The sequence below is a fragment of the Sapajus apella genome, unplaced genomic scaffold (genome assembly GCF_009761245.1).
Source record: "Sapajus apella isolate SASKATOON/1434 unplaced genomic scaffold, GSC_monkey_1.0 scaffold35, whole genome shotgun sequence".
Classification (NCBI taxonomy): Eukaryota; Metazoa; Chordata; class Mammalia; order Primates; family Cebidae; genus Sapajus; species Sapajus apella.
In genome coordinates this window covers 17,021,621-17,044,638 of record NW_022436975.1, presented here as the reverse complement: position 1 = coordinate 17,044,638, position 23,018 = coordinate 17,021,621, and the positions used below count along the sequence as shown (strand labels likewise).

At 42.1% G+C, this 23,018-nt stretch overlaps 1 protein-coding gene across 1 annotated transcript; it reads left to right on the top strand.

Annotated features, from left to right (window-relative positions):
• The first annotated feature begins 18,032 nt into the window (after positions 1 to 18,032).
• On the top strand, positions 18,033 to 22,562 carry CRH (corticotropin releasing hormone). Its single transcript, XM_032296227.1, has 2 exons — positions 18,033 to 20,665; positions 21,459 to 22,562. The coding sequence occupies exon 2, from the start codon at positions 21,473 to 21,475 to the stop codon at positions 22,058 to 22,060; it is 588 nt and encodes a 195-aa protein (XP_032152118.1). The 5' UTR covers positions 18,033 to 20,665; positions 21,459 to 21,472; the 3' UTR covers positions 22,061 to 22,562.
• The last annotated feature ends 456 nt before the right edge of the window (positions 22,563 to 23,018 follow it).

The window sequence follows — 23,018 nt, the reverse complement described above, 5'->3', positions numbered from 1 at the left end:
GGAAACTTTGTACATATATATTTCTATGGAGTTAGGAGGTGATTTCTATCATTACTCTGAGTTTATTTTACTGAACAGTATATTTTTGAGAAAGTGGATCATACTATGACCAATGATACATGACTATAAAACTAAAATAACATTGAAATATAATATTGAGAAGTACATAGGTGACTAAAGGAAAATGTTCCATATTTCTACAGCAGGGCAATTAACTGTGGGACTTCTAAGAGACCTATGTCACATAGGGCCCACACATTCCTCCATTTGCCAAGCCTTTAAATTTAGGCAACAGAGACCACCTGCAAAATGCAAACATGTTATTGGGAGAGGAAATACATCAATGTGTACCATCTGGTGGTGTTAATAATCAAGTCACTGGCCTGTCTCCTAAACATAGCTCGGAGACAAGGAGAAAGAAGGAAGAGATCTGAGGAGGCAATGTTGTTCTGGCCCACCTGAGGGAGAGCCATGAAGTACATCTCTGAGCAGCCAGCATCACAGGAGGGAAAAGGAAGACAGAGGTACCATGTGGAAACCACGGGGACCACACTGACTTCACAAGGTTGCTATGAGGCTGCAATTACCCATGTGGCAGAGCCACTTGGAATAAGTAATATTTTCAGTGAATAACTGAATATCGAGGTGTTGGCAGAGTCGATTTCTTCTGAGGCCTCCCTCTGTGGTTTGCAGACGGCTGCCTCTCTCTGTGTTCTGTGCAAACTTTTCTCTGTGTATGTGCATCCCTGATGTCTCTCTGTGTGTCCTAATCTCCTCTTCTTATAAGGACGCCAGTCAGATTAGATAAGGGCTGACTCTAAAGGTCTCATTTTAACTTAAGTACTTCTTTAATGGCCCCATCTCTAAATACAGTCACATTCTGAGGTACTGGGGATTAGGTCTTCAACAAATGAATTTTGAGGAGAAAAATTCAGCCCATAACAATGAGGTAGATGGATATCTGTTAGTCTTCAAATATGGACAGGGTTCCAGAGTGGGAGATCAACTCTTGGGTGTAGAGTGGAGTTTCTTAACGTTGGTATTTTTGACATTTTGAGCTGCGTAACTCTTTGCCGAGGGGGCTTTCCTGTGCATGGTAGGATGTTTAGCAGCATCTCTGGCTTCTAACCCCCAGGCGTCAGGAGCACCTCCCAGTCATGATACTCAAAGATGCTTCCAAACGTGGACAAATGTCCCCTGAACATGGAAAAAAATCATGCCAGTCCAGAATCAATCTGTGACTTGCTCCAATGCTTAATTATAACTGGTGTTCCAGAACCCAAGTTTCTCCAAGGCTCAGTAAGGTGGATGGCTGTATTTCTTTCTTTGTTACTATCTCCTGTGGCTTTCTCCACCTTGTTTGATCAGTCACCATCTACCCAATGACCCAATGTCTTCCACCCTGGAAATGTATTGATGTCCTGCACCCACAATGGGTTCTTATGGCTAAAGAGCTTAGCCTATGGTTTTAAAAATATTTTAGAGGGATCTTAAGAAGACATATAAATATGGATGTATAGATGGCTAATACACTATATTTAAGTAAAAACTCTCTACCCCACTCCCCAAATTATAAATGAGAAAATGGAGACTCAGGAAGAAGAAGCAATTTGCATACAGTTGCATTTAATAATAGTAAAAAAACAAAGAACAAAAAGGCAGGATTGAAGCCCAGTTCAATTGGCACCCAGTCCAGAGCCATTGCCACTAACTTGACTCTGTGGCTTCTGTGTAATGACATTGGTAACATGGCTATTTTCTTCAGAGTTTTCCTCTTTTTAAAGGAAAAAAATTTCCCCCACATTTATTGAATTCTGAAAAATACTAAACCCAGGCAAGAGTTAAAGCTTTTGGGGGAACATTTAACCCTAAGTTTTTGAATTTCTTTAAAAAATAAACTCCAATATTAATAAACATTTAAAACTGGGAGGGTTGAGTGAGTGGCTATTATGCTCCATCCTCTGTTAAATGATTACAGATAAAACAGTGATTTCATTCATTCATGTATTCATTATTTTTTAAAAAATCTATTATCTTAAACTCTTAGGACAAGGACAAGCCTTACAATGGTGTGTGAGTGTGAGTGTGTGTTCATGTACACTCTTCTTACCACATGGGCTCATTTGGTAAGTCGTCTTATGTGGTAAGATATCTTAAGTCATCTTCTTACCACATGGGCCCATTTCTTTTGTTTCTTCAAATATTAAAAATTCAATGTTAGAATTTTTGTTTTCTTTTTCAGTATCGCCCATAGGCCCAGCAGGTAGTTTCTGAATGCTAGTCGACTGGTAGATGTACCCTATTCTTTGTTTCAATAGTACTTACATGAGGATTTCATTCAGCAGGCATTCAACATATAGTTATTGAGTGTCCACTTTGTGCCAAGCAGTATTTAACTCCAGTTACAACAGTGAACAAAACAGACAAAAATCCCTGCCTTTATGGGGCTTACATCCTGTGGTAGAATATAACAAGAAATCAGATAATTCAGTGAGATAATATGTGAGTGCCAAGGAGAACAAGCAGAAAGGGAGAGTCCAAGTGTGCTGGAGAAAGCGGGTGACAATTTTTGAGAGGATGGTCAGGGAAGGCCTGAGTGAAGATCTGAGTGAAGACTCCAAGATTTCCTAGGCTGGAGATGAGAGGAACTTTCTATTGGGATCAATTTGTATTAGACCCAGGGCGTCAACACATCGCCACCTACAAAGTGGGTGCTTTTGTGAAACGTCCTTCTTTACCTCTCAGAAGAATCCATATTCTTGCTTTTGTGTCAGCCAATTCCTTCTTGAAGCTCTGGCTCTGCCTCCAGCCCTTACCATAGTTCAGATAATGAGAATTGTAGTTACAAAGTGCTTAACCCTTCCGGAAGCACTGGCTTCCACCATTCCATCTCCTTCAGACACTTTCACTCCTCAGTGTGTAGTTCTCACCTCTCTGTGGGCTCCGGTCAATACTTGCTGTAGAGTCTCGCTTCTTAAATTAACAAGAAAACAAATGCCTTCCCAGCACTGCATCTATATCCTCCTCCTACTTTGTTCTCTTCTTTCCTTCATGGAAAATTTTTTGAAAAAGTGGGTCCCTATTTTCTGTGTCCATTTCAGCTTCTCAACCCATTGCTAGATGGCTTCCCTCTAAACCGTTAAAACTAGACTGGCAAGGGTCACTGTGCCCATTATAAAGCCAGTGGTTGTGAATACTTTAAGGGCAGCAGGGCGTTTACTGGTTCTTTTTTTTTTTTTTGAGATGGAGTCTGGCTCTACTGTCAGGCTGGAGTGCAGTGGTGCAATCTTGGCTCACTACCACCTCCACCTCCTGAGTTCAAGTGAATTCTCCTGCCTTAGCCTCTTGAGTAGCTGAGATTACAGGCACACGCCACCATGCCCCACTACTTTTAAAAATATTTTTAGTAGAGATGGAGTTTTACCATGTTGGCCAGGATGTTCTGCCTGCCTAGGCCTCCCAAAGTGCTGGGATTACAGGCATGAGCCACCATCCCTGGCCCGGTGCATTTTTATCTTCAGCATCTAGCACAGTGTTTAGAGCATGGAAGATGCAGGAGGAGGTGGGAAGAGGTGCTCGTCCCGTTTGCTTGTGGTTCACGTTGTTGTTGTTTTCCAGAATGTACACCCTCCCATGTCATTTCCTTGTTGAAAGCTCCAGGGTCATCCTCCTGCTTTTACCAGCACCCCCAGAACCACTCTCATGCCCTCTTTGTCAGAGGTCCCAGCTCCTGCTCTGCTGGGCTCATTGTCCACGCTTCCCGAGGCTCCAGCTCCAGCTGAGCAGCCTCCCTCCTCTGAGTCTCAGCTCCATGAGGTCCCTTCTCTGAGCTCCACAGGGGATCAGCACAACTTGGGCAGTGTCCCTTCTTCAGAGGCTAGAGCCCAGCTCTGTGGGTGCATCTCCTTCAAGGATCTGGATTTTGGTGACTCCAACTGCTTCTCTTTGTTTTCCTGACCCTGGGGAGGTAGTTGCCTCTTGCAGTTATAACTTCTGTGGCTTCTCAATTTTCCCTTTTGCTTTTCAGTTTTGCAACACTTGGTTTACCCAATTCCTTATATTAAACTTTTTCTGTTGAAATAACTAGTGTGATTTCTATTTGCTAATTGGACTCTTACTGATACAGTCACCAAAGTTTCTGTGTTGCTAGATTTAATGGATAACGTCTCTTAATCCTTTTACCACAGTCCTTCTATACAGCATTTTACATTTCATTTTATTTTTTTTTTTTGAGACAGAGTCTCACTCTGTTGCCCAGGCTGGAGTGCAATGGTGCTATCTCAGCTCACTGCAACCTCTGCCTCCCTGGTTTAAGTGGTTCTCCTGCCTCAGCCTCCCAAGTAGCTGGGATTATAGGTGCATGTCACCACGCCTGGCTAATTTTTTATTTTTAGTAGAGATGGGGTTTCACCATGTTTCCAGGCTGGTCCCGAACTCCTGACCTTAAATGATCCACCCTCATCCCCTGGCTCATGACACCATTCTTTCTTGATTTTCCTACTTGCTCTTGAACTCCCACTTCTTAATCTCCCCCATGATCCCCTCTTCCCCTGGCCACCCCTTAAATCTGGGCTTTCCCTGGGTTCCTGTCCCATACCCCTCCCCAGTCCTCTTCTCTTACCCCACTCCATCTAGTTCCATGAGAGCCATGGATTCAACTTCTTGTTGAGAATTCCAGTTCTCAAATCTTGTCCCAACTGCTCTCCAGAGCTCACATTCCTATATAGAGCTGCTGGTTGGACATTTCTACTTGAATATTTCCCAGGCTCTTCAGCCTCAACATTCCCCAAACAAATCCCATCATCTCCCCATCCCAAACTGCTCTCCTTCTATGTCCACTATCTGCCTCAATGCCCAAGACAAAACAGTGGGCCTCATTTGGACATCTTCCTCTGCTTCACCTCCTGCCTCTTCTTGTTCTTAATATGTCTTGAAGTTCTGGCTGTCTTTAGTCCTTACCACTGTTCAGATACTGTGAGCTACACTTAGAAATCACTTAACTCTTCCAGAAACCAAAGTAAGGACATCACATACATCTACTCATTTAATCCTCACAACAATACCTCTATGAGGTAGGTCCTGTCTTCCTCATTTCACTGATGAAGAAACTGAGACACAGAGAAGTTCCCTGAGCTGCGTAGCCACACAACTAACAACCTGCAGAGCTGGGATCTGGATCTGGGAAGGCCAGGGCCTGTTAGCCACACTGTTTGACAGCTTCGTTGGCACCTTGGGCTGCTCCCCACTGACCCAACTTGGTTGGAAGATTTCTGACTGGTGTCTGTGTCCTTGCCATCCCAGCACTGTGCCTGGCACATGGTACACACCCAACATGCTCATTATCATCTTTACTTCACATGTCCATTTAGCCCAAGTAGCTTAAGTATGTTTTCTAAAATATACATCCTCCCATGTCTTTTCCCTGTTAGTAGCCCTCATTGACTCTCTATCTACCCAGAACCACATCTCAGGCTCAGAAGCAGGCCTTTACTGACTTGTCTAGCTTTGCCTGTGAGGGCTTTCCTTTGTGCGCACCAACATAGACTCTAGGAAACTACCTGTAGTTTCGGAAGCACTGGGAACTTACTCACAGCTTTGCCTCTTTATGTTGGGAGCCCCCTGTCTAGAATGAGCCCCCTTCCATGGCTCGTTGGCCAGCTCCTGATCCTCTTTCCAGTCTCATGGCAGGCATTGCCTCCTCTGGGAGCTCTTCTTGAACCCTTCCTCCTTCCCCAACCAGAGGTAGACTCCCTCCTCTGTACCTGCAGAGCGCTCACCATAAATGTTGTCTTTAATGTGTCTTTCTCCAGCGGGCAGTGAATACCTCAAAGGCAGCAGGACAGTCACCTGTTTATTTTTATCTTCACCTCTAGCACAGGCTGTAGGGCCTAGTAGATCCTCAGTAAATGTCGGAGTTGAGTAATAACTGTTTTCAGTACTCTCTGGCTGATTGGCACTCAGAGATCAGAGCCTAAATTGTGTGGGGGGTTGCTTTCTCTGGACACAGGTGTATCAGCTGAGGGGAAGTTACAGAAACAGAAGTCACCTGTGTCAAGTTGAGTTTGGCAAGGTAACCTTTGCTGCCCATCAGTCCCTTGGATAATATAAGAAAATTTTGGCAAAACAGTGTTACCTGTGCTTGGCATTGAGAATCTTCCCAAATGGTGGAGAAATAAGAAGCAAGACTCACAGCAAAGGGAGAATGCTAATCAGCTCCCTGTGTCTTGTCTTGTGTTGGGAGAAAAAGGAGTCATGCAAATGTTGCATAATTGTTTACTTCATTATGTGAGCTTATTCCTCACCTCATTATGCACAGAATTTGCAAGTTGCTTTCTACCTCCCTTCCATTTCAGACAGCTGATCTGAAACTTCAGCAAAGGTTCATATTAATTAGCAGCCCTCTGTATAGCAAATATTAATTTGGAAACTGATGTGAAGCATCAACATCAAGTTATAGCATCCATTGTAGAATGAGAAATTGCAAATCTTTCCCAGGTCTGAAGATGTGGGGAGGTTTGACTCTATTTTGAGGATCTGCATAAGCACATTTGTTAGTAGGTTGTAACCTGCTCCTGGGAATGACCCAATAAAGATGGTCAGAATAGATGTTGAGTATGGTTTATACAGAAGAGGTGTTAGGATTAAAACTGACGAAGGAAAACCAGCAGCAAACAGAAGAATTACTATGGATAATGCTCAGGTGAGTTTCCAGGGATGTTCTGACCGAGCCTGCTGGTTTAGGCTTCTCTTGAATGACATGAGCATAAACAGTGAATATTCTTCATCATCACACCTTGTAGTTAGTGCTGAGGGAAGAGACAAGCTGGGAGCGTGGCATACATATGGGGTTCTCCCTTCAAAACCATGTGATGCTGTCCCACCCTCCCCAGAGTGAGAAGAAGGAGAGAAAGGGAATGGAGGAGCTCTTTGGAAACCCCAGCATCCCTCCACATATCAGCTGGGAGACATCAGCCAAGTTACTTACCCATTCTGAGCTCTACTTCTCTGTGGAATGTGGAAAATCACTTCTTCTTCCTAGCAAAGTTCCAGGAGAAAGAATGAGAGATTTAAAAAAAACCGAAACACCAAAAACTGTAAAGCTTCTGGAAGAATCATAAATAAGAGAAGCCGTGATTGCACTTTTTTTGACCCAAAGAGAAGGAGCTAAAGTGCCCCACAGTTCCCAGAGGAAAAGTCTCAGTTGTTAGTTCTGAGAACCTGCTTAGCCCCTTTTAGTTCCTGTATTGGTCAGGGTTCTCCAGAGGCACAGAAGTAATAGGATAGTTGTATATATGAAGGGGAGTTTGTTAGGTGTATCGACTCACACAATCACAAGGTGAAGTCCCACAATAGGCCGCCTGCAAGCTGAGCAGCAAGGAAGCCTGTCTGAGTCCCAAAACCTCAAAAGTAGGGAAGTTGACAGTGCAGCCTTCAGTCTGTGGCCAAAGATCTGAGAGTCCCTGGCAAATCACTGGTGTGAGTCCAAGAGTCCAAAAGCTGAAGAACTTGGGTCTGATGTTCAAGGGCAGAAAGCATCCAGCATGGGTGAAAGGTGAAGGCCAGAAGACTCAACAAGTCTAGTCCTTCCAACTTATTCTGCCTGTTTTATTCTAGCCACACTGGCAGCTGATTAGATGGTGCCCAGCCAGACTGAGGGTGGGTCTTCCTCTCCCAATCCCCTGACTCAAATGTTACCTCCTTTGGCAACAGCCTCACAGATACACCCAGAAACAGTACTTTGCATCCTTCAATCCAATCAAGTTAACACTCAGTATTAATCATCACAGTTCCCCTAGAAGATTTCTGATAAAACCCCAGCAGATACAAATGTGGTTGGCATTTTTGCATTTCATAAAAAACTAAAGCCCCAATTTTCAGCCATTGTCAATGTTTATTCTTCATCTTCTTCTTGGTTCTTAGGCTACTATGCTGCTCAAAGAACCTAGGGGCTTAGTATTGGGAAGTTGATGTGGCTTCAGGGGCTCGACACTGCTTTGGGGATGCAAATGAAACTTGCGTGGACACAAGGGCCCTGCGCTGAGCCATCTCTTGCTTAGTGTTCCCAACCCCATCCTGACCAGGCTCACCTCACTCACTCTGCCCACGGGTCAGCCCATATGTGGGAGAATGGGTGCCCCACCAGTACAATGCTGTTTGATCAGGAGCTGTCCTCATGATTAAATGTGGAAATGACAGCAGGAAGGAAACACCAGCTCTTTTAAAGAAATCCAAACCACTCAGACTCAGGTAGTTTGGTGAAAAACCTTTTCTTTCCCCATCTATGAAAAATCCAAGCGCCCAGGAAGGTGGCTTTTAAAAAAGCACTCCAAAAGCCAAGTAAATGTATTTGTGCATTTTCTAAATTAAAACCAGTGGAGTGACATACTGTTTGTAAGTGCTTGAAGGGTGTAAACTTTAAAAATCTGAGAGAGAAGGCTAAAGGGTTGCAGAAGAATCTGTATCTTACAGTATCTAGTGGAACAGGATGAGCACAAAATTATCAAGGAAATTAAGTCCGGAAGAGGCCTGCTCTTCTGGGGCCGGCCTCCTGGGAAGGTGTGAAGGCAGCTGTATCTGTGCTGTCCCCATCTCTTCCTTCAAGCTGGAGGAAGGAAGGATCCTCCAGAGATCAACTCAGGGAGACAGACAAGTTGAGTAAAAGGGGAGTTTTTAAATTTATGACGAATGATTATTTTCTATTACCTTGACCTTAGAGAGAGACCAAGAATGGGATGATAGTAAGGTCATCCAGATGCAATTCAGTTATAGATAATAATAATTAAAAAAAAATTCTAGCCAGCTTCCTATGAGTAGTAATTCGTATTACCTTAGGAGAACCTGACAGGTCCCTAAGAGCCTTGTAGTATAATCGAGGCTCCCACCAGGAAGTGATGGACTTATTAATCTTGAAAGGAAAAAGGTATACATACATTGTTCAATTTTATTTTTAATCAGCAGTTCATTACCAATTAGCACTTAATTACCAAGCATTTTTAATCATTGCTTTTAACCTCTCCTTAAGATGTGAAATTCCCCTTTGAGTGTACCTGTTTTCAGTTAAATAAATAAATTAGGCTAAGAATAAGGGTTTCAACAAGGAATTAGTCCTTAAATGAGCATTTACTAAGAAGAGATACATTAGCCAAATGGATCATTCCCATCAAAATGACCTTATTCCTAAGTAAAAGTGTAGTTTTGTTTGAATACACATGGAAGAACCTAAAATATACATTGTGTAAGTGAAAGAAACCAGTCAAAAAAGGCTCCGTACTGTATGATTCCAACTGCATGTCATTCTAGGAAAAAAGCAAAATTATAGAAACTAAAAGGATGAGTGTTTGCCAGGGGTTGAGGGGAGGGAGGGATGAATAGGGGAAGCCCAGGGGACTGTTAGGGCAGTGAAACTATTCTGTATGATACTGTAATGGTGGATACATGGTATTATGTATTTGTCAAAGCTCACAGAATTTAAAATGCCAACAGCGAACTCTAAAGGAAACTATGGACTTTAGTTAATAATATTGCATCAATATTGGCTCATCAATTGAAACAAATGCAAGATGTTAATAATAGGGGGAATCTAAGGGGAGGGGTGGTGTTGGAGTGTTGGGGTGGGGAGAAAGAATCTGTGAGAACTGTCTGTACTTTCTGCTTAATTTTTCTGTCAATCTCAAATTGCTCTTATAAAGTCTATAAATTGAAAAAAAATCTTCAATCAACTAGGTGGTGGAAAGCTTCTAGTATTAGAAGAAAAAGCTAATGAGTATATTTGTCTTAGTCTTTTATTTCTTTAATAAACATTTATTGCAACTGAGCACAGCATGGTAGGCTTGGAGGACCTGAGATTAGACAGAATTGCCACCTTCAACAGTACCATGCACTACATCATTACCCCAACAGCAACAACGACAGATGTTTATTGAATAATTATAACTAGGCCCTGAGTGCACTCTCTCGTTTGTTAATCCTTATTTGTTAATCGCACAAGAGAAACAGATAAGGAGACTTACATTTTATATTGGTTTGACGAAAAAAAAAAAAAAGGAAATAAGTTTGGAAATTTAAATAAATTGTCCGAGGTTGCCCAGCTAGAAAGCAAGAGTCAGACCTGTATTCAGGTAGCTTGACAAATGTGATACTTAGAAGTCTAATGTGTCCCCACGGAAGAGTGCTATAAAGTTGCTTTGAAGTACTTTACAACACTTTACAATATTCAAGTAAAGATATTAGAACAAATTCCATTACAAACAAGAATCAGATATGCTGCTTACCTTAGTTCGGGCTGCCAAAACAGAATGCCATAGACTAGATGGCTTCAACAACAAACATTTATTTCCCACAGTTCTGGAGGCAGGGACATCCAAGATCAAGGCGCCAGTGGATCCAGTGTCTGGTGAGGGCCTTCTTCCTAGTTTGCAGATGGCTGACTTCTCACTGTATCTTCACATGGCCGAGAGGAAGAGAGATCATCTCTTCTGTCTCTTTTTATAAGGGCACTAATCCCTTTCGTGGAGTTTCCACCCTCATGACCTAATTACCTTCCAAAGGCCCCACCTCTAAATACCATCACATTGGGGATTAGGCTTCAACATATGAATGTTGGGGGACACAAACATTTAGTCCAGAGCACTGTCCTACTTCAAAAAGCAGAAAAGCACTTTTATAGAATAAATCTATCAGGTTATATAATTGTATTTCTCCATTCAAATTAAAAACATCCCATTATTACAATTATTATTGCTTCTGGAAATATAAAAGTACATTAGCACGAGGCAGAACCTTATAGCTATTAGGAATTAAAGTACAATGAAAACAAGTTGGAAAATGAGGTGAGGCTCAAATATGTATCTATATTTAGCTTTATATGAATAGGAGCATTAAACATCACTGCTGCTTTGGGCCATGAAGTCTTTTTCTATTATCCTGGAAATGTTGTTGCTCAGATCACTCCTAAAATGCAAAAAGAAGAGTGAATGGGGAAGATCAGATCCTTTATTTTTCAGACATAGGTTTCCCATAATCGCCCTTCAAGGACTCATTGGCTTTCACAGTTACGAGACCATCTTGAGTTGATGTAGCCTTTCTCCTAAGTAGAACACACATAGTCAGTCCCCAACAACCAATATGTACCAGGCATAAGCAGTATATTAGGAGTCATGAACTAAAGGAAGTGGGAGGTCAGTTCATAACTGAAGTGGGAGACAGGCAGATAAGCACACACACATGAACAAAAATAACTAGCTCTCATAATGGAAGAGAATGTCCTACAGATGGATAACAGAAGCTTTGAAAATGAAAAGATCTTGTTCCAAGGTTTACGAAAGGTCTGAACCCACAACTTGTAACATCTTTGAAATCTCCAGCTCCTGAATGTTGGCCTCCCAAGTGTCTGTCCACCTCTATAGCCCTCATTGCTTGCTGTTTCTTGAATAACTGACTTCCCTTATGAAAAGCCCAATTTCATCCATCACAACCAGTTTTGTCTAGGACACACCTGCCTACTCAAAGAGGGTTCTCCTTTGCAAGGTAGGTCCATGGCTTTCCACTGGGCTACCTTTCTGTAGAGACCAGCTCCTTCCTCTGATCAGGAAGTATGCAAACAGAATTGACCATTTCATGGGTGGTGAGTAGAGAGAGGCTTGGCAGCTTCTTGTTGGAAGGTGACCCTTCCCAGGGCAGGTAATCCTCAGAATCAGTGAAAATAGACAAGTTTCCTTACCCTGAGACCCTCTCTTCAAGAGCAAAAGGTGGCATTTTAAATTTTCTCTTTGGAGTGGTAGAAAATTACTAGTAGCTCTAATCATGGACTTAAATATCAAAGGGCAAAGAAAAAAAAGTCTAGCTGGACTTTTCATAAAATGCCTTCAGGCTTATTATATTTCTCAACTAGTCCAGTGATAAACATGTTCCATGATCAAATAAGCCTGGGAAATGCTAAAGACTTAGGGATTTACACTGCTGAATAAACATTTTAAAACACTAACAAATTCTGCAGTAAAATATGAGTTTAACTTTTCTTTAACGTTTCCCTTCCCTTTTTGTGACACCAGCAACGTTCCTAGGAGGCTTTTTTGGGAACTCTTTCTTCAGAGTCAAGTGATGTTCATGAATATAAATACCTATTCAGGGTGCCTGGTTGATGGATTTCTTTCTTCTGAGCAACTGTTGTAAGATGATTAGTTCCTGCAAATTGCCCTTCATGACAGAAAGTTCACACATATCCCTTCACTACCCTCCATCCATTACCTGGAGTCTGAAAACAATCGATGTATTATGATGTAAATAGAAAGGGCAATAGTGTCTGTCAAGACCAGGGCTTGTAAGAAAAGCAGAACGTGCTGATTTTCTGATGTTCTGAGTCATCTTCCCAGGGTCAGTTACTTCTGAACTTCTGGAAAAATAGATGCACAGGTAACAAAGTCCTTGCCATTTTCTCAGGAAAATTGTCTTACCTCCTTTCCTTTCTCAGGAAAGGAGGTAAGACAATCAGTGATGACCCATGGGTGCTGACAGAATTTTTGATTGATGGGGAACTGTCCCCACCAAAATGTGAAGAGCGATGTGGCTGCCCACAGGTAGAGGGTCCTGGGCTCCTGGGATGCTGCCCTTGCCTTCCATACCTCCTGTCATCCCTGGGCCTGTGATGCTCTTTCTGCGGAGGCCCAGGGCTAATAACCCAAAGACTATAAGTCTCTTTTCTGCCTTCTTGCTCCACCAATGTATCCTCCACACTGAATTTAGAGGGTTTTTTCTTTTTTCCAAAACGCATGTGTGTTTACCTCTCCTTTATATGAGACTCCATTAAAATAATAGTATAAACTCCAAATGATGAGAAGAACAGGATAAGGAACATAAGCAGGTGAGAGGGTTTAGCAAACTTCTGAAATAATGAGAGCAGAGAAGATGGTGTTTGAGGAAGCAAGGGAGAAAGAGCAGCTGTAAGGCGTCCACAAAGGGACAGGGAGGAGGAGGGCAGAGAATATGCGGCATCTCCCAAGGAAAATGCGGAGGAAGCAGCTAAGGCAGGTAGCCGAGGGAGGATCCCATCTGCAGAGCCTAGGAGGGGCTCAAGCTCAGAACCTCCAAGTCTCACCAGAGACAGGAATGAGAAAAGGGTCAAAAATACAGGGAAAACCGAATGTCTGTATATGGAAGAGTCAACCTCTCCACCAGCTTTTCTCATCCCATGTGGAGAATGCCAGACATTCAAATGTCTGCCTGTTAGGCAACAAGCAAATAAAGAAATACACATCGGCAAACATATTGTTATTGGCTGAAATGTGTCCCCTTGATGTAGAAAATTCACATGTGAATTTTGTATTCTGACTGTATTTGGAGATGGGGCCTTTAAAGAGGTAATTAAAGTTTAAATTAGGTCATATGGGTTGGCCATAATCCAGTATGACTGGTGTCTTCGTAGGCAGAGGAGATGGAAGCATGGACACACACAGAGGAAAGGCCTTGTGAAGGCACAGGGAGAAGATGGCCAACTGCAAGCCAAGGAGTGAGGCCTTGGAAGAAAACAACTCTGTTGACACTTTGATCTTGGACTTCTAGCCTCCAGAAGGCAGAAAATAAATTTCTGTTGTTTAAGTTATCCTGTCTGTGCTATTTTCTATGGCAACCTCGGAAAACTAATACATATATTTTTCTTAAATAAAATTGAATGGCTACAGAGAGGAATTTTCTACAATATGACATTCATGGGTATCCTGAGTTTACCATGTGATTACCCTGGAAGGAAGGCTGCTTGGCGAGAAGCACGCTTCTTACTCTGCACATAGAGTTCTTCATCAGCTTTGTACTGATGAATTCTTAAACATGAGGGTGCTACCATTCATACACATGGTCACCTTCAGGGATTTCACAAAGATCTCCAGCATAAAATTGAGAAATTAAGATAAATAAAAATTTTTAAATGACCGTGGATGGAATAGATAATTTAGGGAAAGAAAGAAAACTTAGAAACCTTCTAGTTAATATTCTTAAAGAGATCGGAGAGAACATTACACCGTAAAGCAAGGACAGGAGTTATGAAAAAGGAATGGAGAAAGAATAAAAAGCCTGGAGGTTGAATATACAGCTGTAAAATGAAAGTAACTGAAGAGCTGGAAGATATTGAAGAATATCTTAGAAAGTAGAATGCCAAACTAAAAGTTCTAATAGGACAGAAAATAGTAAACACAGACAGCCAATGGAGGAGAGAACATCTCACAATAGAAATCCCCAAAAAGAAAGAATAAAGAAAATAGAAAAAATTATAATAGAAATAATACAGGAGATTTTTTTCACCCTTGAAGAGCAAGAGTCTCCAAATTAAAATGCGTACATGAAAAAAGACCCAAAGACCATCCTAAAATTTCAGAACATAAACAAAAAAAGAAGAGACTAAAAACTTCAAGAGAGAATAAGAAAAAAGGTCCTATGAAAAATGAGAATCAGGCTGGGCATAGTGGCTCACTCCTGTAATTCCAGCACTTTGGGAGGCCAAGGTGGGTGGATCACCTGAGGTCAGGAGTTGGAGACCAGCCTGGCCAACATGGTGAAACCCCATCTCTACTAAAAATACAAAAATTAGCCAGGCATGGTGGTGTGTGCCTATAGTTCCAGCTGCTACTCGGGAAGCTGAGATGGGAGAATCGCTTGAACTGGGGAGGCAGAGGTTGCAGTGAGTTGAGATCATACCACTGCACTGTCCAGCCTGGGTGACAGAGTAAGACCATCAAAAAAAAGAAGGAAGGAAGGAAGGAGGAAAGGAAGGAAAAGAAAGAAAGAAAGAGAAAGAAAAAGAAAGAAAGAGAGAAAGAAGGAAGGAAGGAACGAAGGAAGGAAGGAAAGAAGGAAAGGAAATTAGGATCAGAATGACGGGATTTCTTAGCAGCAGCACGAGATAGTACAACACTAGAGAATAACACCTAAAAGTCTAACGGAGAATTATATTTAACCTGAAATTGTATACCTTGATAAAGTATCACTCAAATATCTGGGTAAAATATAATCATTTTCAGGAATGCAAGAAGTCAGAAAATATGCCACTCATATATCCTTTCTTAGAAAGTTACCAAAGGATGTTCTCTAGCAAAATAAAATTCTGAGATCAAGAGGGAATAAGTCATGAGATTCTGGACAGGAAATTCGATCCAGGAAAGAAGAAAAGAGAAGTCCCAGGAAGATACCTGTGTGTCAGATTTAGAAAGTAGTTTGAAAGCAGCAGGTTAGCGTGCTCAAGGAGTGAGGTCTTAAAAAGAGGGTAAGGACTTATTATGATGGAAAATTTGAAAACAAATGAGAACAAAATTAAGACAATTTGTAATTCTAGGAAAAAACCAAACTGGGAGCATAAAAAATATAAAAGTGGCAATTGAAAATTATAGAAAAACCAAAAACAAGATAGGAAATGTAATCAGAGTCTATGATCTTATTCTGCAATGAACAATTTACATAGTCAATAATTAAAAACTATATTGATTTCCCACTTTTAGAATCTATCTATCTATGTCTATCGCTTCTTGGCCCTTTGGCTAAGATCAAGTGTAGAATAATCTACAGTAAAAGCACAAAAGCACAGAAGACTTAACTATGATTATAAAAAGAATTAACATGGACAATCTAGAAGTTAAAGTACAGATGAAAGAGACTGAGAGATCAAGGTGGAGGAGGGTGTCTGAATGGTTGAAGGGATAAATCATCACATCTTACAATCTGGGAGTTAAGAGATATTGTTTATATTTGAAGAATCAGGAAATAATTCTGTGGGTATATTCCTTAAAAGTGCAAGGGTAAGATGAAGAAGAATAAAAAGTAGGTTATTAGGGCAGTGATCAACAATGAAGAATAAATAGAAAATTTGGCACATCTTGATGCAATATCATGTGATAAAAAGGATTTCACTTGGATATAGGAAAATGTTTGAGATATAACTTTAAGTGGGAAAAAGTAGGTTATAAAATTTTAGTTATGTCTGGATAATATGTTTAGCTTATGGGTAATTTTTATACGTACATTCATTCTTTCATTATTTCATTCATTCAACAGGCTTACTGGGTATCTACCATGTTTGGGGCAAGAGAAATGGATATGGCAACTTACAAAGACAATCAAAGCCCTGCTATACAGTTTATAGTCTAGCAAAGGAGGTACATATTGTACCAGTAACTGTGACAAAATGTGAACTTTGCAATGAAGAGTATTCATGCTGTTAGGAAAATATAAAGCACAGGTGCTAAACCTAATATAGGATCTGGGGAAGATTTCTTCAATAAATTATTTTTCAATGAATTAATTAATGTAAATTGACAAATAAAAATTGTATGTATTTCTGGTGTATAACATGTTTTGATATATGTGGAATGGCTAAATCAAACTAATTAACATATCCATTACCTCGCTTACTTACCAATTTTTGGTAATGAGAACATTTAAAATTTGCTCTCAATTATTTTAAGTGCTAAAATGAGAGTTTTTTTTTTTTTAACTGAGATTCAGTATTAAGAACATAATGTTATCTCAATTATAATTTTGAACTCAGGAAAAATGCTCAGGGGAAACAACAAAATATTAATTAACTGTGTTTAGATTCTGATATTCTGAGGAATTTTATGTTCTTCTTTATGCTTTTCTGATTTTTCTAAGTTTTCTGCAAAGAGCATGTATGGTTTTGAAGAAAAAGTTATTGTGGCCAGTGAAGCTGTTAGATATTTTGCTGTTTGAGAGCCTTTCCTCAGTCCTCCTGTGGAAGCAAAAGGCAGCTACTTAACCTATCTAAAGAACAGTTACAAACAATTACCAAACCACCAGTCCACCCTCGGCATTTCTGAAGGCTGTCATCGGAAATGGTAGATTTATTTCAACAAATGTTTCCGTTAACCAACTTGGAAACGGTGTTTGTTTGCCACGAGCTGTACTGATAGAAGCTTGCAAAGGTACAAGGTGATGCAAGTGACAAAAATATGCCCACTAGTTACCTATTATTTCTGATATTTCTTTTTTAGACTGTCATGTCACGTCTGTTTTAATTTACCTATATCATATATTATGTAGATGTTGAAAAATATGATTTAAAACATGAAGTAATCCCTGTTTTGTGCTCATGTTTCTTGGATTGTGCTTTTAGGTTCTAAAAGCATTGCAACTGGTTCTCCAATGACTCTTTTCAAGAAGTTATTTCTACATGTAAGATCAGATCTGTCAGTGGTGATTTTTATGGATTTGGATATTTACGCACATTTAAGTTATCTGCATATGTTATTTATCAAATCATAGATCTATATTATGATTTTGAGAATCCCTCTCATCCTCTATACTGTATCCAAAGATCACTTTTTTCAAAGGTCACCTAGGCAGAATAATCAAATTAATGCATTTTAATTTGACAATACTGAAAAGTAAATTGCAATGCATGTGCACATTGATTGAAAATCAGGTGCCACAGACATCAGCATGCCAAAGAATTTCCACATTCTCATACCTTAGTTTATCAATAAAAGGAAAATGTAAGACAAGGTACTCCACAATTGGTGTGTGAATATATTACTTTATCTAAATACATCTTCTCAGGCAAGCCATGGTGATTGATGCCTATAATTCCAACTGCTCAGGAGGCTGAGAATCACTTGAGCCCTGGAGTTCTAGGCTGCAGTGAGCTATCATGGTGCCTTCAGTTTGGGCAACAAAGTGAGATTCTAGCTCTAAAATTTTTTAAAAATTCGTCTTTTCACCTCAATTTGTGTGTCTTTGCTGGAAAAGAAAATCCAAAGGTGGTTGTTACATTATGCAAATGATATGGGCTGGTAATCAAAAGAACTGGTTTCTAATTCTCACTTTACCACTAACTCAGCTGAGTGACTTCAGGTAAGTCACTTAACTTCTCTGGTTCTCATTTGAACCGAGTGATCTCTTTAAGTCATTTCTAATATAAACATTGGGTGATTTAATGAAATATAAATTTTGGATAATGATATGGTTAGGCTGTTTCCACCCAAATTTCATCTTGAGTTGTAGCTCCCATGTGTCATGGGAGGAATCTGGTGGGAGGTAATTGAATCATGAGGGTGAGTCTTTCCCATGCTCTTCTCATGATAGTGAATAAGTCTCATCAGATCTGATAGTTTTAGAAAGGAGAGTTCCCCCTGCACATGCTCTCTTGCCTGCCACTGTGTAAGACGTGCCTTTGCTTCTCCTTTGCCTTCTGCCATGACTGTGAGGCCTCCCCTACCATGTGAAAATGTGAGTTCATTAAGCCACTTACCTTTATAAGTTATCCAGTCTTGGGTATGTCTTTCTTAGCAGTGTGAAAATAGACTAATACAGATTAATTGTGGCATATAGAAGCTGCTGTGTATAGCCTCTCTTCCTCCAGCTTCTAAAGAGAACTTTCCTTACTACGTAGTTGGAGCCACTTTGGTTCCATTAATGACTTACCGCAAGAAAACCTCACAGCAAGGACTCAACAGTGAACAGGGAGCTATGCTAAAACAACATCCCTCGGATAGCCCAATGGGAGTGAGATACGTAGGGGTGTAGGGTTAGTCAGAACCCAAAACTTGTGTCTTCTCTGGAAGAACCTCCCAGACCTCCCAGCTAAACTCATGACCATATCCCTTTCCTAGTTCCTCTTCTGTATCCATTTACTGCATTGCAACTTCCTATTCCAAGTCAACGTTTCACCTCCAGATCGACATCCAAGCTGAAATCTGCTAATGGGGTCAGAAAACAGGTCATAAAGGAGAGTAAACCAAAATGTTGAACCCATTCCAGCTTAAAAAGCCCACAATAACAAAATCTAATGTTCTGTGTACTTTCCTCCCAGTATAAAACACAGCTTTCTCCCGGAAGCTTAACCATTTTCCATAATCATGATCTTCTATTAACAACTCACATCTTTCCCAGTAGACACATTTCTTTCTCTGTTCTCTTGTGTCAAAAGTACATAACATAGTGCGGTGATCCAACTAGGGGCTGGCTTCTCTACAAACTGTCAGCATTTCTCTCCCTGCCTTCCTTTGTTCCTAAGAGCGGTTGTGGATTGGTATAGACCCAAAGTGGGAGTTGAAATATGCATTGCATCATTTGTCACATTAGCTACAAAGGAAGCAGCAGAAGTAACCAGAAATGAGGAGCCGGAAATTTCCGATAAACAACTCTGATGGTTATCTGGAAGCTGAATTGAATCACAGGCACAGGAATTTGGAATTGCAGTTTGAATTGCAGAATCAGAGGTAACTGCCTCCCACTATATGATAGTATCAATTTAATTCAAAAATTGAGTGTAGTTTTACAGTCTTAGCATTCCATTCCATTCTGTGAAATATCAGAGAGCATTTATTTAACAGGCTCATATGAAGCACATTTGCATTTGGAAAAAGAAATGATTAAAAGGAACCAACCTGGGTGGCCCAGATATGGATACTATTATGGATGTTGATAGTATTTGGAAGTGAAATGAATGAGATTACTTCTTTACAGACTCAATATTGATCAATGAAAACATGTAACTGCTTAATTTAGTCCTGTAGTCGAGCAGTTTTCCACATAGATTAGGAAGTTAGAGTGGATGCCTCTCATTGGGTTTGCATTGTATAAGTAAAGCTTGTTTCACTCATGCATCCCTCACTGGCCTTCTCTCTCTCTTTAATTTGGGAATAGAAGAGTAAGTCCACAATTAATACTAGATTGTGAGAGGAGAGACAAAAAAGGGGCAGGGAGTTTCTGAGAGAATGTAAAATCTTTGATGCACCCCTTACTGACCCTGGTTTGTGTCCCTTCGCCATGGGAATAGCTCTTGTCATCATTTAAAAAACTTGAACTGCATTTTAAGAGAATTATTGGTCTTGCTTCTGCAGACTCATAACTCCTTTATGTGTTTGCTCTTGGGAGGAAAAAGCAGATAGACATTTAAAAGCCGGATGTTCCTGCACACCTTTTTCCTGATGCTTCATTCTTTTCCAGGCAGAAAGATGGTGAGACTCTGTCTCTAGCAAAGGGGTATTTCTAGATACTGAGGTGTCAGAGACACCTGGTCAGAGAGGTTAGGAGATGGGGCATCCAGATCCACCCTCTCCAACTGGCTGCTGCTTTCCTGGCAGGGCTGCACTGGGAGAACTCCCTTCCTTCCCACTTCCCTTTCCTCCTCCCATTCGTTGTCTCTTTGCACATCCCTAATTTGGCCTCTCATAGTAAGAGGTCAATATGTTTTCACACTTGGGAAATCTCATTCAAGAATTTTTGTCAATGGACAAGTCATAAGAAGCCCTTCCATTTTAGGGCTCGTTGACGTCACCAAGAGGCGATAAATATCTGTTGATATAATTGGATGTGAGATTCAGTGTTGAGATAGCAAAATTCTGCCCCTCGCTCCTTGGCAGGGCCCTATGATTTATGCAGGAGCAGAGGCAGCACGCAATCGAGCTGTCAAGAGAGCGTCAGCTTATTAGGCAAATGCTGCGTGGTTTCTGAAGAGGGTCGACACTATAAAATCCCACTCCAGGCTCTGGAGTGGAGAAACTCGGAGACCAAGTCCATTGAGAGACTGAGGGGAAAGAGGAGAGAAAGAAAAAGAGAGTAGGAACAGAAAGGAGAGGGGAAGACAACCTCCAGAGAAAGCCCCGGAGACGTCCCTCTGCAGAGAGGCCGCAGCACCCGGCTCACCTGCGAAGCGCCTGGGAAGGTAGGGAGCGCTTGGACTGAACGCGCCACCAACTTTGCGCTGCCTGAGCTGCCGCGAGGTGCGCGGCAGAGCCGGCTGCCCCTGCCTGCCCTTGCCTGTGTGCATGTGTATGCATGTGTGTGCGTGTGTGTGTGTGTGTGTATGCGTGTGTGTTTGTGTATGCGCGCGCGCGTGCGGTGTGTGTGTGCGCGTGTTCGTGGACTGGCCCTTAAGATTCTAGTAGTAGCTGGGATGTGGCAAAAGCAAACTTAGACGGCTGCTCTTCGTTACCCGTGCTGCCAGTTGCTCCTCACTGGCTGTGTAAAGGAGCACCCCCACCCGCTTCTATCCTGACCCCCGAGAGAAGGCAGCAAGGGCAGGGGTGGAGAGGGAGGACCAGAGGCAGTAGTTCTCAATTTGGAAGAAAATGCTGAAATATCTGGAAGGGAGGTGGTCAGCGCGGGTGGGATCTTAAATCCGTGGCTCTTATCTAGGCTCGGGAAAATTAGTTTTGAAGATCATTAGGAAGACGACTCAGGGACCGTCCCTTCGGAGTCTAGAAAGAAGGGTTACTCCTGCCCGGCCAGGGCGTGAGCTTAGGTGCGGAGCCCTGCAGGCGCCCCTCTCCCCGCTCCCCAGACGCTTCAGCACCGCGGACAGCGCCCACACGAAGCCCTGAGGCCGGAGCCCAGCACGTCTAAGGGAGTCCCGTAGGAAGACCTCGTGTGCACCTCCCAGTTGAGCGAACTCTGACCAACTCTTCTTTCTCTCTTCCTCTCTCTCATTCCGCCCTCCGCCCACCTCTGTGCTGCAGCGAGCGCCCCTAACATGCGGCTGCCGCTGCTCGTGTCCGCAGGCGTCCTGCTGGTGGCTCTCCTGCCCTGCCCGCCATGCAGGGCGCTCCTGAGCCGTGGGCCGGTCCCGGGAGGCCGGCAGGCGCCGCAGCACCCTCAGCCCCTGGATTTCTTCCAGCCGCCGCCGCAGACCGAGCAGCCCCAGCAGCCGCAGGCTCGGCCGGTCCTGCTCCGCATGGGAGAGGAGTACTTCCTCCGCCTGGGGAACCTCAACAAGAGCCCGGCCGCTCCCCTCTCGCCCGCCTCCTCGCTCCTTGCCGGCGGCAGCGGCAGCCGCCTTTCGCAGGAGCAGGCGGCCAACTTTTTCCGCGTGTTGCTGCAGCAGCTGCTGCTGCCTCGGCGCTCGCTCGACAGCCCTGCGGCTGTCGCAGAGCGCGGCTCCGAGAACGCCCTCGGCGGCCACCAGGAGGCACCGGCGAGGGAGAGGCGGTCCGAGGAGGCTCCCATCTCCCTGGATCTCACCTTCCACCTCCTCCGGGAAGTCTTGGAAATGGCCAGGGCCGAGCAGTTAGCGCAGCAAGCTCACAGCAACAGGAAACTCATGGAGATTATTGGGAAATGAAACGGTGCGTTTGGCCAAAAAGATTCTGCATTTAGCACACACAAAAAATAAAAAAACAGTATTCTGTAACATAGCGCTGCTCTGATGCCATTTGTTTATTTTTATATAGCTTGAAACATGGAGGGAGAGAGGGAGAGAGCCTATACCCTTTACTTAGCATGCACAAAGTGTATTCACGTGCAGTAACAACACAATGTTATTCGTTTTGTCTACGTTTAGTTTCCATTTCCAGGTGTTTTTAGTGGTGTTTTAAAGGGAATGTGGATGTGGGAGAAAACGTTTTGTTTGAAAAGCAGACAGAAGTCACCCAGTTGTTTTTGTTGTGGTCTGAGCCAAAGAGAATGCCATTCTCTTGGGTGGGTAAGACTAAATCTGTAAGCTCTTTGAAACAACTTTTTCTTGTAAACGTTTCAGTAATAAAACATCTTTCCAGTCCTTGGTCAGTTTGGTTGTGTAAGAGAATGTTGAATATTTATATTTTTAATAAAAGCTGCAAAGGTAATCATGACTTTATTTTTTCTCTTCAGTGCTCACACACTTGAAATACACTCATCTCTTAGCTTCTCCAAATTGTCTTCAGCACCAGAAAAAACAAAAAATTTCCTGCATTACATTTTTCTACTAAAAATACAAACATTAGTCAGTGGCCCACACAGACCCTGCAATAACTTTGGGCTCATCTCTGTGCCATGGGCTATTTCTCTGAGGTTGAGTGAAATAATTCAAGAAGTTGCTCCCAGTAGCTCTAAAACATCATAATTCTAAAAGGAAGATCATTTCATAATGTTATTTTCATTATGAAATAATGGAAATAATTGGAAAGAGTGGGGAAAAGATGAAAGGAAGGAAGATGTGTCGAGGCAGAAATTCCCCCAAACTATATGGCTAAAATGCTGCATTCTTTTTCTATGAGGAAGACTCACTCTGTTAAACTACTACTTTGGTACGATAAAACAAT